Source organism: Meles meles, chromosome 10 (assembly GCF_922984935.1).
Source record: "Meles meles chromosome 10, mMelMel3.1 paternal haplotype, whole genome shotgun sequence".
Lineage (NCBI taxonomy): Eukaryota > Metazoa > Chordata > Mammalia > Carnivora > Mustelidae > Meles > Meles meles.
This window is the reverse complement of record NC_060075.1, coordinates 89,150,740-89,163,019: the sequence shown is the minus strand read 5'-3', so window position 1 is coordinate 89,163,019 and position 12,280 is coordinate 89,150,740. Positions and strand designations below refer to the sequence as shown.

Genomic DNA, 12,280 nt, shown 5'->3' with positions numbered 1-12,280 from the left:
ACACCCCCACCCCCTTCATACACCAGTGACAAGCCCATGTTGTCACCCATGCTTCTGACTCATGGGCCATGACTTGGACATGCCCACGTCCCCCGGTTCAGGTTCAGTTAACATGTTACAGCAGCTCACAGAACTCCGGAAAACGGTTTGCTTGCTGGATCACTGGTCTGTTACAAAACGCTGTAACTCAGGAGTAGCCCGATGGAGGAGATGGAGAAGGTGAGGCTGTTCATGCTCTCTCCAGGCGAGCCTCCCCACCTGATGTCTGTAATCATTTACAGCTTCTAGTTGTTGGATGCTTGAACTGTCCCAAATTTGGGCCACACGAGCCTCTTCCAGTTGTCTCTTCTGTCCTGTTGACACAACCCCATCATTCTTTGCAGGCTTCCTTGGTTTCCGGAACCACATTCCCAGTTCATACCCTCCCTGCCCCAGGCTGGAGTCAGTGTGTCTCCAAGTGGTTCTTGTGACTAATTTTTTTCTAAGCTTTTATCATGTACAGAATATATAGGAACAGTAGCATGTAAAATTCATAAACATGTCTCTGTGGACATGGATATGCAAACATTCTTTATTAAAGGAGTAAATGGGGGAAGAGTTCCACGATTACAAGTATAATAGCTTCTCCCCGGCTTATTTTCAGGATCTAATGAAGAGTGTCTGTGTGCAAATGGCATGTTTGCTCACGCTTCTGTGCCTTTGCTGACGCTTTTTCTACTGCTCAGAACATTTCCTCCTCAGGATCCATGGTTCGTCTTTTTGGCCAACTTCACTCTTTTGCCAGCCGGCAGCTCCACACAGGCCCTGCCCGGTTTCCCCAGCTGGCCTGTTGCCTTTCTCCTCTCACCTACTGCTCATGCTCCTCTTAGCTGAACCCTCGTTTTTTCCATTACCTTCCTCGCTAGGATATGACATCTTTGAGAGCCATGTGCGTTATCTTTGTATCTTTGGCATCTAAGTCAGTGCTTTACGGAGTAACGAGCAGACCCCTGATGGCTGGCTGTTTCTCCTCTTCTTCGCTTGGTCCTGCCTTTCCCATTCAGCACCAGAATTTTCTGTCTGGCACACGCTCCATCCCTAGGAGCCTTTCTGCTGCGCCAGTGTCCTGTCAGGGAGAAATAGGAGGCCGGTTTTTTGTGTTGATCCGAATCTCTGACCACTATTGTAAAATTCTAGGTACACACCAGGGACAGGATTTCTTTATCCAGTTCTTGGTCCGGAGGCCCTCAGTGTTGGTTTGACAACCATGCGTAGCCTCCTGCGTGAGAAGGTCAGGGTGAGCATGAGGCCACAGAGATGGCTGTGTTCAGAGTTGGTGGGTCCTTGTCGTTAGAGCAGAGCTTACACACATCAGGGCGTAGTAGAAGAGAAAGGCCAGAAGGGAAGGGTGGAGGGAGAACTTACATGCCAGGTGGAAGGGTGTGGACTTTTCCCTGGAGTGCCTGGGTGGCCACTGAAGGTTGAGACAGCAGGACCCAGGTCGCTGCCCTCGCTGTGACTCTTGCTGCCCGGCCTGTCCTCTGTAGGGCAGTCCAGAGAGAGCTTTTCAAAGCACATCCTGTCATCTCCCCTCCCGCGCTCCCTAGGACCTCCAGTGCTGTCGCACCCCGAGGCATCACTCTGCAGAGCTCAGGAGCTCTCTGCCGCCCATTCTCTGGCGCTGCCCCCTGCCCCGCCCTCCCACAGTGGCTCCTTCCTCATGGCTCTCGAGCATGCTCGCTTGTTTCTCCTTCTTGGCACTTCGCACTTGCTGTGGCCCTCTGCCCAGAGCCTCTCGCCCTTCGCGTCCCCCTTTGTTCAGGCGTCTTCTCACACATCACCTTCTCTGGAAAGACGTCCCCTGCACACCCTCATCGTCCCATCTCCTTTCTTTGTTTTTCTTCTTTCTTTTCTGACATGGCATGTGACTCCACCATTTTATTTACTTCGTTGCCTACTGACATGTGAGTTTCCTCATTTGGGGTGTGGTGGGAGCCTTACACATCTTGTTCATGCTGTTCTGAGTGCCAGGATAGTGCGCAGAAGGGACTGGGTACATACTGGGTGAATGAATGGGCCAGGCTCGGGCATTCAGTTCTCCCAGGGCTGCTCCTTCCGGGCTGGCACAGGAGCCACTGACGGACAGGGTGTCCACACCTCTACTGTGAGGACGTTTTAAAGTACAGTAAAGAGCGTGAGTCCAGCACAGCACCTTGCAGATGAGCGGGGACGGCTGCGTGGTCACTCAGGAACCACGCTGCCATCTCACTCATTTCTAAGATGGCTTCATGTGGAAGGAACAGCGTCCCTCAGATAGCAGGTCATGGGAGAGGATTTGAGAGCTCCAGTCCTTCCTAAAATGACCTCTCCCACCTCTCTCTTCCCACTTTTCATCCCCTCCTGGCAGAGGCGGAGAACGCGGAAGGGCTGTGGGAGGCCACTGCAGTGATGACGTAGTCAGAGGAGCCGGCTGGTTCCCGGGCAAAGCGAAGTTGGTATGAGGACACAGCAGGCGCGAGCATCCCTGTGTTTAAATGGGCTTTGTTGAGGGTTGCAGTCAAGTACCCTGGCCCAGGGAATCATCACACTGAGAGAAGGAAGTCAGAAATGCAAGTTGATTCTCCTTTAGAAGCCTGCTTTGTGTTCTTCGCCAGTTAAAGTTCTGAAATGAATTCCCTCTTACTTGGAAGGCATTGTGAGCAGGGTCCCTGCTGACCAACCTGAACCAGGAGGATAACCACCTGTCACCAAAGAGACTTTGTCTAGTGATCATAAATGAGGGGGGTTAAATGCAAAGAAACTATATTGAACATGTGCGATGCTGTGTTTTTTACAGTGCGTTTCCTCTAACTTACTTGAATAATGCAGCTCCTGGGAGACGTCTTTATAAATACCTGGGAATGGGTGGTGATCACACACCCCTCCTTCCCCACGAGTACCCCAGGGCACCAACTTACTCTGGGCTAATCAGAACTGGAGCTTCACCCCCTTCTTCTTTAGACCGTCATTCAGAATTGTTTCGCTTCCCCTCTGCTCTCTGGTAGGGGGCTTTGGTTCTGACCGGTGGAAGCCTCTGCTGGGATTTGGGGGGAGGGTGGTCTGGCTTCCTATGCTGATTGGTTGGTTTGGGTGGGGGTAGCATGGCCCCTTCCTCTTCTTTTCTTTCTGGAGCACTGAGCCTCACAGAATTTGAGTCACATGCCAGAGTCTTATAACTTGTTGGTGTTGAAACTTCGATTTGAATCCTGTTCTTCAGACTTCAAGATCAGTGCTCTAACCTCTGGAGCCCCCTTCTGCAGACTTCAGCTTCCGTGCTCTTGCCTGCTGGCTCTCCTTGACTGAGTGACATGGAGGATTCGTCTGACCATTTCTAGTGCCGCCCCCTCTCCACTGGGTCAGCGTGTTGATGTTTGTCCTGAAGCTCTGTTCTCTGCCTGCCCCCCAGTCACCATAAACATTTTGCTCCTCATGTGGGTCTCTGCTGCTTTCCTTCTCTTCCTTTGTGAGTTCCTGTTTGTTCTGCCACCTCAGTCCGCCTTTGGTGAAGCCCACAGCACACCCGCATCCTTAAAAGAAAGTGGTCATAGGGCAGATGGCAAAAAGGGAACACGTGAGCCTGGCCTGTCCACGTTGACCCACAGGCCTGAGGAGTGGGTCTTGAGGGTTAAGATGTTGGGGAGCTCTGTGGGTGCCCCAGCTCCTGGCTGCCTTGCCTACTTGCTGTGCTGCTAACAGGTGAGTGTGGTGGCCTTGCCACTTGTGTGGGAATGCCCTGGAGTCAGAGCGCCCTTGAGCCCGGGGCTCAAGGTGGCACAGGTGTCCCCTGAAAGAGGCTGTGTGTGCTTTCGCAGTGCCCAGCTTTGAGCAAACGAAGGGGTATTCAGTATTCTGCGTTGAGTGGACTTTTCGGTTTAGTCTGTAAATACCATTTCAGAATGATTTCTACAGGAAATAAGAGCCATGGTCATAACTCATCCCTTCTAGAAATCCAAGCTTTTGGTCTGCGGGAGGTGTGAAGACGCTTACTCGCTTCAGGATTTTCTGTCTGGGTCCCTCCAAGTGGCTTTTCTTTGTCAGTTGCCCCTGGTTAACTGTGTTTGAGACGGGCATGTCTGGACTTGTCTGAGAAGCTTTTCTGGCTCAGGAAGTCTAGGAAGCCTGGTGACCCTGTGTCTGCCGTTGAGCTTCTCTCCAAGTTCCAGTTCACCCTGGGTTTAAATCTGGGCTAAACCCAAGCTGATTAGTCGTGGCCTTTCATCTGTATTTGTGAATCAGCCATCACCTAAACTTTGAGGTCTGTGTGCTCAGCCCAAGCAGAAGGAGAGGCAGGTCAGGTGGTTACCAGGTGGACACGTGTCACTTACAGGGGGATCAGACCTCAGGACATGTCTTCACTTCCTTCAGGTTTCACGTGATGACGTGCCGGTGGACTCGATGTGGTCTGCTGTGGGCTCTGCTGCAGTGAGGAGAGGCTAGAAAGACACGATAGGAAGCTGAGTAGCGTCAACCTAGAGGTGAAGGAAGCCAGGATATAAGAAGAAAGGACAAGGCCACGGCAGGGAGGTGTCTGGGCAGCGCAGTGTGCTCTCTTTTATGAACTATCTTCCAGGAATGGAGACCAAGAATTTAAAATTCTGTTGAGTTCAACTTACAGAGTTCCAGGCCTAAGTGATCATCCCATCAGTTGTCTAGGAAAGGAGATTGTGGCCAGCAAGCACTGTGTGCACACATGCAGACCCTGTGTCCCAACACTAACTGTCCTGCTGTTTGCTCATGCCAGCAAAAACCCGGGCGGCCGACTTGTTGGTGAATCCCCTGGATCCGCGGAACGCAGAGAAAATTAGAGTTAAAATTGCCGACCTGGGAAATGCTTGTTGGGTGGTAAGTAGAGTTTTCTTTCTAGAACATTTTGCTCATGATCATATATTAGAAGACACTTTTTGGTCTTAACACCTGATTTCCTCCCTGGTAATGCAGTGTGTTCCCTTGCAGCATAAACACTTCACGGAAGACATCCAGACGCGTCAGTACAGATCCATAGAGGTTTTAATAGGGGCAGGTTACAGTACGCCTGCTGACATCTGGAGCACAGCGTGTATGGTAAGGACGGCCTCGGCCACTCTCTTCTGTGCAAAGGCTCATCCCCTTAATGCTCGCGATGGGACAGTCCCACCGCGGCTTATGGCGTGCATTTTCCCGACCGTGGGATGGGTGAGGGCATGCGCGCTGCCTTGAGTTGTTGAGAATTGGAAGAGTTGAGTTCTTCTCAGGGGTGTTTGGGGTTGGGCATCTCTGATTTAGTCTTAAGATAGATAGTCTCTGGTCAAGGCCCTCTTCAGGCCACTGCCCCGAGAATCACACCCTCTGCTCTGGAGACAAAGTCACTTCAAGTAATTCCTCCTGGTTTCTGAAAGCTTGCAGGCCGTCAGCAGGTTTGCCCTTCACTCGTGCTGTGGAGGATGAGGAGGCAGTGGTGTCTGAGGGGAAGATGGAGGTCGAAAGGCAGGAGCCCGTCTTGGTGACCTCTGGCAGAACTGTCCTGACCGCAGAGGAAAGGATTTCCCTTTGTGCCAGTGTGGAATGTCTCTCTTTTGTAAGGCAAAATCTAGAGAATATTCTGGCTTATTGCTGGAGGCTCTCCCCTGACTTACAGACACAGCAGCTGCACGATCCTCTTTGAGTCTGTTCCCAGGGAGAACATGACGGCGTCTCGTCAGGGCCTCAGGACGCCTCTTCTTTCCCCCGTGTGTCTTTATTTCTTGGCTGCATCGCGAGATTGCTTGTATCCACACTGCACCCCAGGCCCTCACCGGGGCCTTTTTCTCACTTACTGCTGACCTGTGACTTGATGAGCGTGAGTGGGCCCTCATCCATAAGCCAAGTTCAGTTCCTCTTTCTTGACCCTGTTTCCCAGCCAGGGCGTCCGGGGGGGGGGGGGGGGGGTGCTTGGGGTGCTATTCATGTTTTTCTTGAAGTTCATTTTTTTTCCTCCAAATTCTCTGATATATTTAAAACAAGAGGCTTTGTGTATGAAACTTGGCACTTGTCTTCTTAATAAAAAGAGCAATGAGGAAATGTATGTCATTGTTATTCAGAGATTAACAGTTCTTCAGAGTTGGCCGTGCAGGAAGCCCTCCGATGCTACGGTAGAAAGCGTGGTGCTAGATGATATGGAAAAAAGTAGATGTTTGTGTAAAGTTACGAAGATCTCAGGCAATAGATTGGAAACTGTACCTTTCTGGAAGGCAGCTATGCTAACCACCATACCACCAATGCAGCTGTGCCTTTCTGTTCCCACTTTGCCCTGACAAATCGTACCAGATAATAATTTTTAAAACTAAGTTTTTCAGAACTTAGGTCTTTGCTGTGCTAGCTGTGGAAAAGAATGGTGAAAAGAGCTGGTGGGCCTGTGATGGCTGCTTTGAATTTGGAGACTGCTGTGCAGGGAGGGACAGGGAGGATGGGGACTCTGGAGCGCGGGGGTGGGGGCAGGGGCTGGAAGCCGCAGGAGCCGAGGTCAGTAGGAAGGAGAGAAATGTTCCATTTCAGGATGTGATGAGGTCAAGCCTTACATGTCCCCAGCAACACAGAAGGGACCATACCAGGCTGCCCTGAATTAGATCTTGAGGGCTCTTTCAACTCTGAGATCCTGGGCTTCTAATTTAGGGTGTTAAATTTTGGTGATATAACCAGAAAAACAGGGCAGAATCGCAGAGGTAGGAGGACAATGGTGGAGCTGTCAGAATACTTCTGTACCCGTTGTCTGCCTTGTTTTCCATGAGTCCGGACTTGCCCCCTCATGCGGTATCCGCATCCTGGCCACTTCCGCTCACAGTCTATCTCCTTTCTTCTCCTGCCTCCCTCCCCCAGAGTAGGTGTAAACTCCTTCAGGACTTCGAGGGCTATTTGGAGGGTTTTTAAAAGTTTTTAATTCAGTTGGTTGTCACCAGGGTGATTTTTTTTCTTTTTTCTTTTTTCTTTCTGGAAGGGGGCAAGCCTTGTTCCCCACCCCCACCTTCCATCCCGGAGGGCGAGGCTGAGAGGTCCCTTTCGTTCTTCCTAGAGAACCTGGTAAACACAAGGCAGTTTTTCCCAGTCCTTGCTTGTGTTGAAGTTTGGAAGTACGACAATATAGTAAAGTCATGATCCGACGCTGTACTGGAGCTCCAGCCTGGTGGGGGGTGTGGCGTGCGGTCCTTTCATGGCGTCGTGGCACTCAGTCTCGCACACTCCCTGGTGGACTTGAGAGCGCCCGCGAGAAGTGATGCTCGAGTTCAGTGATGAGTGTCCGCGCTGTTGTCAGGACGGAGGGCAACAGAACGAGGCAGAGTAACTGAAATATGCCACTTGTTGATCCTCTTGTCTTTTTCTGGACTTTTGGGACCCCTCCAGATGGAAGCGGATGTGATATAAAAGTTCCATGAGGCCCAAGGCGTGCTCTGGACTTGTGTCAGAGCCCCAGGAGAGGGCATATCCTCGAGGCTCTGCCGGGGGCCCCAGTGAGTGCCCTAGAAGTAGGAAAAGCCAGTCTGACAGACGTTACCCAACTTCCTTAGCACTGGTCACATCTCAGAAAAAAGAGGCGACCTTATTGATTCAGAGTGGTGTGGAAGGGCATTCCAAGAAAGAAGTGTGCGCTCTTCCCAGAACCTGAGAACAGAGTTTGGTGTGGGGGCCGTCCTGATAGGGGATCTGGTCAGGTAAGGAGGAAAGCGTTCAGTTTCCGAGTATTGAACTTGTAACAGTAAAAGTTGTATTGGAGGGACTTGGTGAGTGGAAGGCATTCATCTTCCACAGTTCCGTGGCGGTAGCCACCAGAAAGCATGGCGGCCAATGTTTCCCTATGATACCTGCCTCTATGCTGTTGAACAGGTCCTTTTTGTTAAGAAAATCTCATCCCTCTTCAGAGAACTAGGACCAGATAACGTGACAGGACAGCCTCCAGCTTGCTTCTCCTCTTCCTTTTTTTCTTTTAAATCCTTTCTTTGTGGGCTTCTTTGATTTGAGAGTTTCACTGGAAATAACATAGGTGCTAATCAGAACAGTCATCTTTCAAGGAATACTCAGTTAATATCTTTGTATTAGGTTGTAAGAAGTAGACTCCGCCCGATTGAAATGTTCTTGAAAACATACTAGAACAGTGAGCAAGGGCTCGAGGGCGGGGTCAGGAGCAGCCCCTGCACCGTCCTCAGGGCTTCTGCAGCGGCTCCTCCTCGCTTCCTCCTGGTCTCCCTTCTTTCTCATGGCTTGTCCCAGGCGAGGAAGACTCTTCTGGCCATTTACCATGAGATCCGACTGTTCCCTTTGCATTCGTGTCCACGTGTGAGCTTTTGTGCCCTGATCTGCAATAGGTATTTCTTGTTCATTGGGTGGAGGGGAGAGGCCCCGGGTGAGGACCTTCTGCGGCTCTGCCACACTTTCATGACCTGACACTGGGTGTGTCCAGGTCCTGCGGGATTCTGAGTTCATGAACTGGTGCTCTCACAGGGTAGCTGACGACCATCTTGTCACCCTATTTCTCCCCTTTCCTTTAAAAAAAAAAAAAGGAAGGTGGTCTGGTCATGGCCCGCCTGTGCCCACCCTTGGTTTGTGGCAGGCCGTGGTGGAGGCCCTGCCCTGCACCCTGGTCGGGGCCTGGGGAGGAGATGGGGGATGTGGGAGAGCAGGGCCCCTGAGTGCCTTTCAGAACAGCAAGATCTAATACAGAATAGAAGTGTACAAAAACCAAAAATAGGATAGAGCCTTTTCTTTTTTAAAAAAAGATTTTAAGAACATGGTATTGGATCCACACAGCAGCAGCAGTTGCCATCTTTATATGCCATTAGCAGATTAAACTCGTGGTCCTGAGGGGTTTTTTTTTTTTGAGGACAGGGGGAGAAGACTGCCTGGCAGAAACGGAAACACGTGGCCTCCCCCGCCAGCTAGCAGGCTTGGGGGTAGGCTGGCTCTCCCTGCCCTCTACCCCTGGGGTCGTCCCGGCCCAGGGCACAGAGCAGGAGCAACAGAGCCTTCTTTATGGCTCTGGGTTCTCCCTTGGTTGAGTCAGAAGTGAAAGAAATGATGAGACGCTGGGAATAGCTCTTGGTTACCAAGACACAAGGGTCTTTGCTTCACCTGCTCACCAGGGGCTGGGCGAGCCTGTGGGTGGAGGGCAGGCATGAATCAGCCCTGGTCCTGAATGGAGTCCGGTCCTGCCATTCAGAGAGGGGGTGCAGACCCCTGCAGACCTGGCCGATGTGCTTCTTGCAGGATGAGGGGAGGACGTAGACTTGACATCCTCCAGGAGAGGAAATGGAAGAGTATTTCTGAAACTTCCTTGTACTTTTTGGAGGGAAGAAAAAAGTTGGTGTTGAGCTCTATTAGAAGGTCCTTTGGTTTGATCAGATCCTCATAAAATGTAGGTCTCTTGTACAAGGAGAAAAAGTTGTTGCCTTGGGGGCCGCTTCAGAGAGTGCTTAGCATGTCATCTGTTGTATCCTAGGCATTTGAGCTGGCAACGGGAGATTATTTGTTTGAACCGCATTCTGGGGAAGACTACTCCAGAGATGAAGGTGAGTATCGCTGCCTGCCGCATATCTTGGGGGGCTCTCCTGAGAGACCTGAGCTTCCGGAGAGTGATGTGTTTCTATACTGAAAGAGAGCTGTGTTCCGGTTTTCAAACGCCCAATTCAGTCACTTTTCCTTGAGCTTGAAGCCCCCTTGGGCACAGTGGATGTGCAGCTCTGTGGAGTGCCCTTGGCCTGAGCTCGCCTGGCCTCCTGCTTGCCCCGGACCTGGTGCCCAGTGGCCAGGAGAGGACAGGCTGTGGGAACCGCAGAGCCTCTCTGTGGTCCTTGTGTCCACCAGTCTGCTGCCCATTTCTCTGTCCTCTTGGGGAGCTGAGTTGAAAACCGGGGAATTCTGGCTTGAATTCCATCTGTGAACCTGACCATCTCCATGCTTATTTGCTTGCAATGCTGGGGTGGCCTGGGGGTGAGCTGAGGCCAGTCACCGTTAATGTTCCATACGGTTCCTGAGGCCCGCCAGCCCCAGGATCCTCTGCATGGATGTGCGCAGACATTGTTGATTTGAATCTATTTTGGATTTTTTACTAATTTCAATTTTTTTCCCTCTTCTTTTATCCCATCCTTCCCTCTGCCCCTCCCATTCCCGTATCCTTTTTTTTCTCTTCTCCATAGACCACATAGCCCACATCATAGAGCTGCTAGGCAGTATCCCAAGGCACTTTGCTCTGTCTGGAAAATATTCTCGGGAATTCTTCAATCGCAGAGGTAGTACCTCATCTTTTTGAAAAGCGCCATGATGCAGACAGAAACGGGACAGCAGCTGCTGATCGTAGCATAAACGGTGACAGACCTGTCTCCTAAATTCAAAAAGCAACCTAGGCAAATTCCTCTGCTGATTTAAAAGTTGAGAGGGCAGACCACACTCGCCCGGGCTGTGGTCCCCCGCGCATCCGTTCGCACATTCCAGGTGGCGCTCTGTTTCTGTCTGCGCGGGCGGTGCCGGTGTCCGCATGCAGTGTACTGATTAAACTGTCGTGTGTTTCTGTTTTGCTGGCAATGTTTCCCAATGCAGATCACATAGCATTGATCATTGAACTGCTGGGGAAAGTCCCTCGAAAATACGCTATGTTGGGGAAATATTCCAAGGAGTTTTTCACCAGAAAAGGTAACGGTATTTATGCAACGCTAATTTCCAGCATAATCCTCTCCCAAAAGGAGAAATTGTGCATTTCCATTTGGGCAGTGGAGAAAGACCTGGACGTTTACAGCTGGGGAATTCTGCTGAAGAAAGCTCTCAAGACATAGGCTCGAACCGTCTCGTTATCTGTGGAGTACGGATTTTGTAAGAGCACAACCTTCCCGAAACCCTTGGTCTCCTCCCCACCTCCCTGTCCCAGTCTGAGCCCATGTGTATATTTGTGGATTTGGAAAAAGGAGTTTAAGTGATCTTCAGAAGCCAGCTAGACTTAACCTTCCTTTTCTCTGTTCTTGGAGCCCCAATGTTTCTGCCATGGAGTGGAGGCAGCTGAGGGGCTGGACTTAACGAATGTCTGTCCATGTCGGCTTGGATCTGTTTGAGCTACTGGGGAGTGGGCCTGTGAAACCCTACGCCCCAAACTTGGAGAAATCAAGTTTGTCTTTTTTTTTTTTTAAGAAATCAAGTTTGCATTACTTACACTGTGTTGTAGCTGATTTACTTTGATAAGTTCTGTTGATCTTCCCTTGACGTGACCCTGAATAGATGTTTCTTTGCATTGTGTAGTCTTTAATTAGTGATCAGGTTTTTAAAATATCCCAAAGCCCCAGGAATTTATTTTTGAAGGACCCCTCCCCATTGCCATGTTCCTTTTGTGAGGATGTTGGTCCTCTTCATATTTTTCCAGCTTGGATTTTTTTGTGGGGGGTGGGGTGGGCAGTGAGGGCTGCAGCACCCTTTAATAACTTTTAAAGTTGGTTTGAGCAGGACATGGAGTTTCTAGAAATTTCTGAAAGTCCTTGGTACTCTGTTCCTCCCTGCTTTAGCCAGATTTAGAGGACTGGTTTTGACTTTGTATTTTCCTATAAGATAGATAAGTTACTCTTTTAGAGGAATAATCCTTTTTTATACCCTTTGGTGATATTGACCTAATCAGCCCTCATTTCATCCTCTACATATTCTTGTGAAATGCACGGAGACTTGAGAACTGACCGTGCCAAAGCTGGCGATTTCCTGAGCCACTTATTCTGAGCACAGTGACCCCGACTCCCAGCTGTTCTGGGATCACCCGGGGCAGCCTCTGAAGTACGTAACTGGTGCAGTCACTCTCTTATTACCTGTGAAAGGCTTATCGCAGGAGAAAAGATTGTCAAGGAGAACTGCTCCGCACAGCCTGTATTCATTTTGGTTCCCAGAATCCACCTGCTCTTTGCGTTTGGGTCCCATGAGCAAGCTCCGTGGCTCCCCTCACACAGGGGCCCTGGGAGGCTTGAGGGCAGCAGAATGGCTTTGCCACTGAACTGTGATCGGCAACAGCTGGGTTGTGAGCGTGCTGTGAGGCTGGGCGAGTCTCATCTTCAGGTCCCCTCTGTGTGGTTGTTACACAGAAATGTAAGAGGTATCTGTGCAGTGTGTGGCATTCTAGTAGCTCGTGCCACGTCCGCTAAGGCAAAGATGGAAATAAGAGAACACTCTAAACAGGGTGAACTTCTAGACAGTGGTTTTCCTGGGAGAGTGGACCAAGTTTCCACAGGAAACTTCCAGAAAATGTTACTTGAAAATGGTTGAAGCGAGAGAAAGCTCTGGATGATTGTGGCTT

At 50.5% G+C, this 12,280-nt stretch overlaps 1 protein-coding gene across 15 annotated transcripts in view; it reads left to right on the top strand.

Moving 5' to 3' along the window:
* Positions 1-12,280, top strand: part of SRPK2 (SRSF protein kinase 2) — a 244,859-nt gene that overhangs the window by 222,701 nt on the left and 9,878 nt on the right. For 10 of the 15 annotated variants that reach the window (XM_046021591.1, XM_046021592.1, XM_046021596.1 and 7 more), the window contains 5 exons: positions 4,760-4,860; positions 4,972-5,079; positions 9,461-9,530; positions 10,158-10,250; positions 10,558-10,650. In XM_046021591.1, the coding sequence (XP_045877547.1) occupies positions 4,760-4,860; positions 4,972-5,079; positions 9,461-9,530; positions 10,158-10,250; positions 10,558-10,650 (465 nt within the window). The remainder of the gene's footprint in view (positions 1-4,759; positions 4,861-4,971; positions 5,080-9,460; positions 9,531-10,157; positions 10,251-10,557; positions 10,651-12,280) is intronic. The other 5 variants (XM_046021593.1, XM_046021597.1, XM_046021606.1 and 2 more) reach the window with 2 other exon arrangements.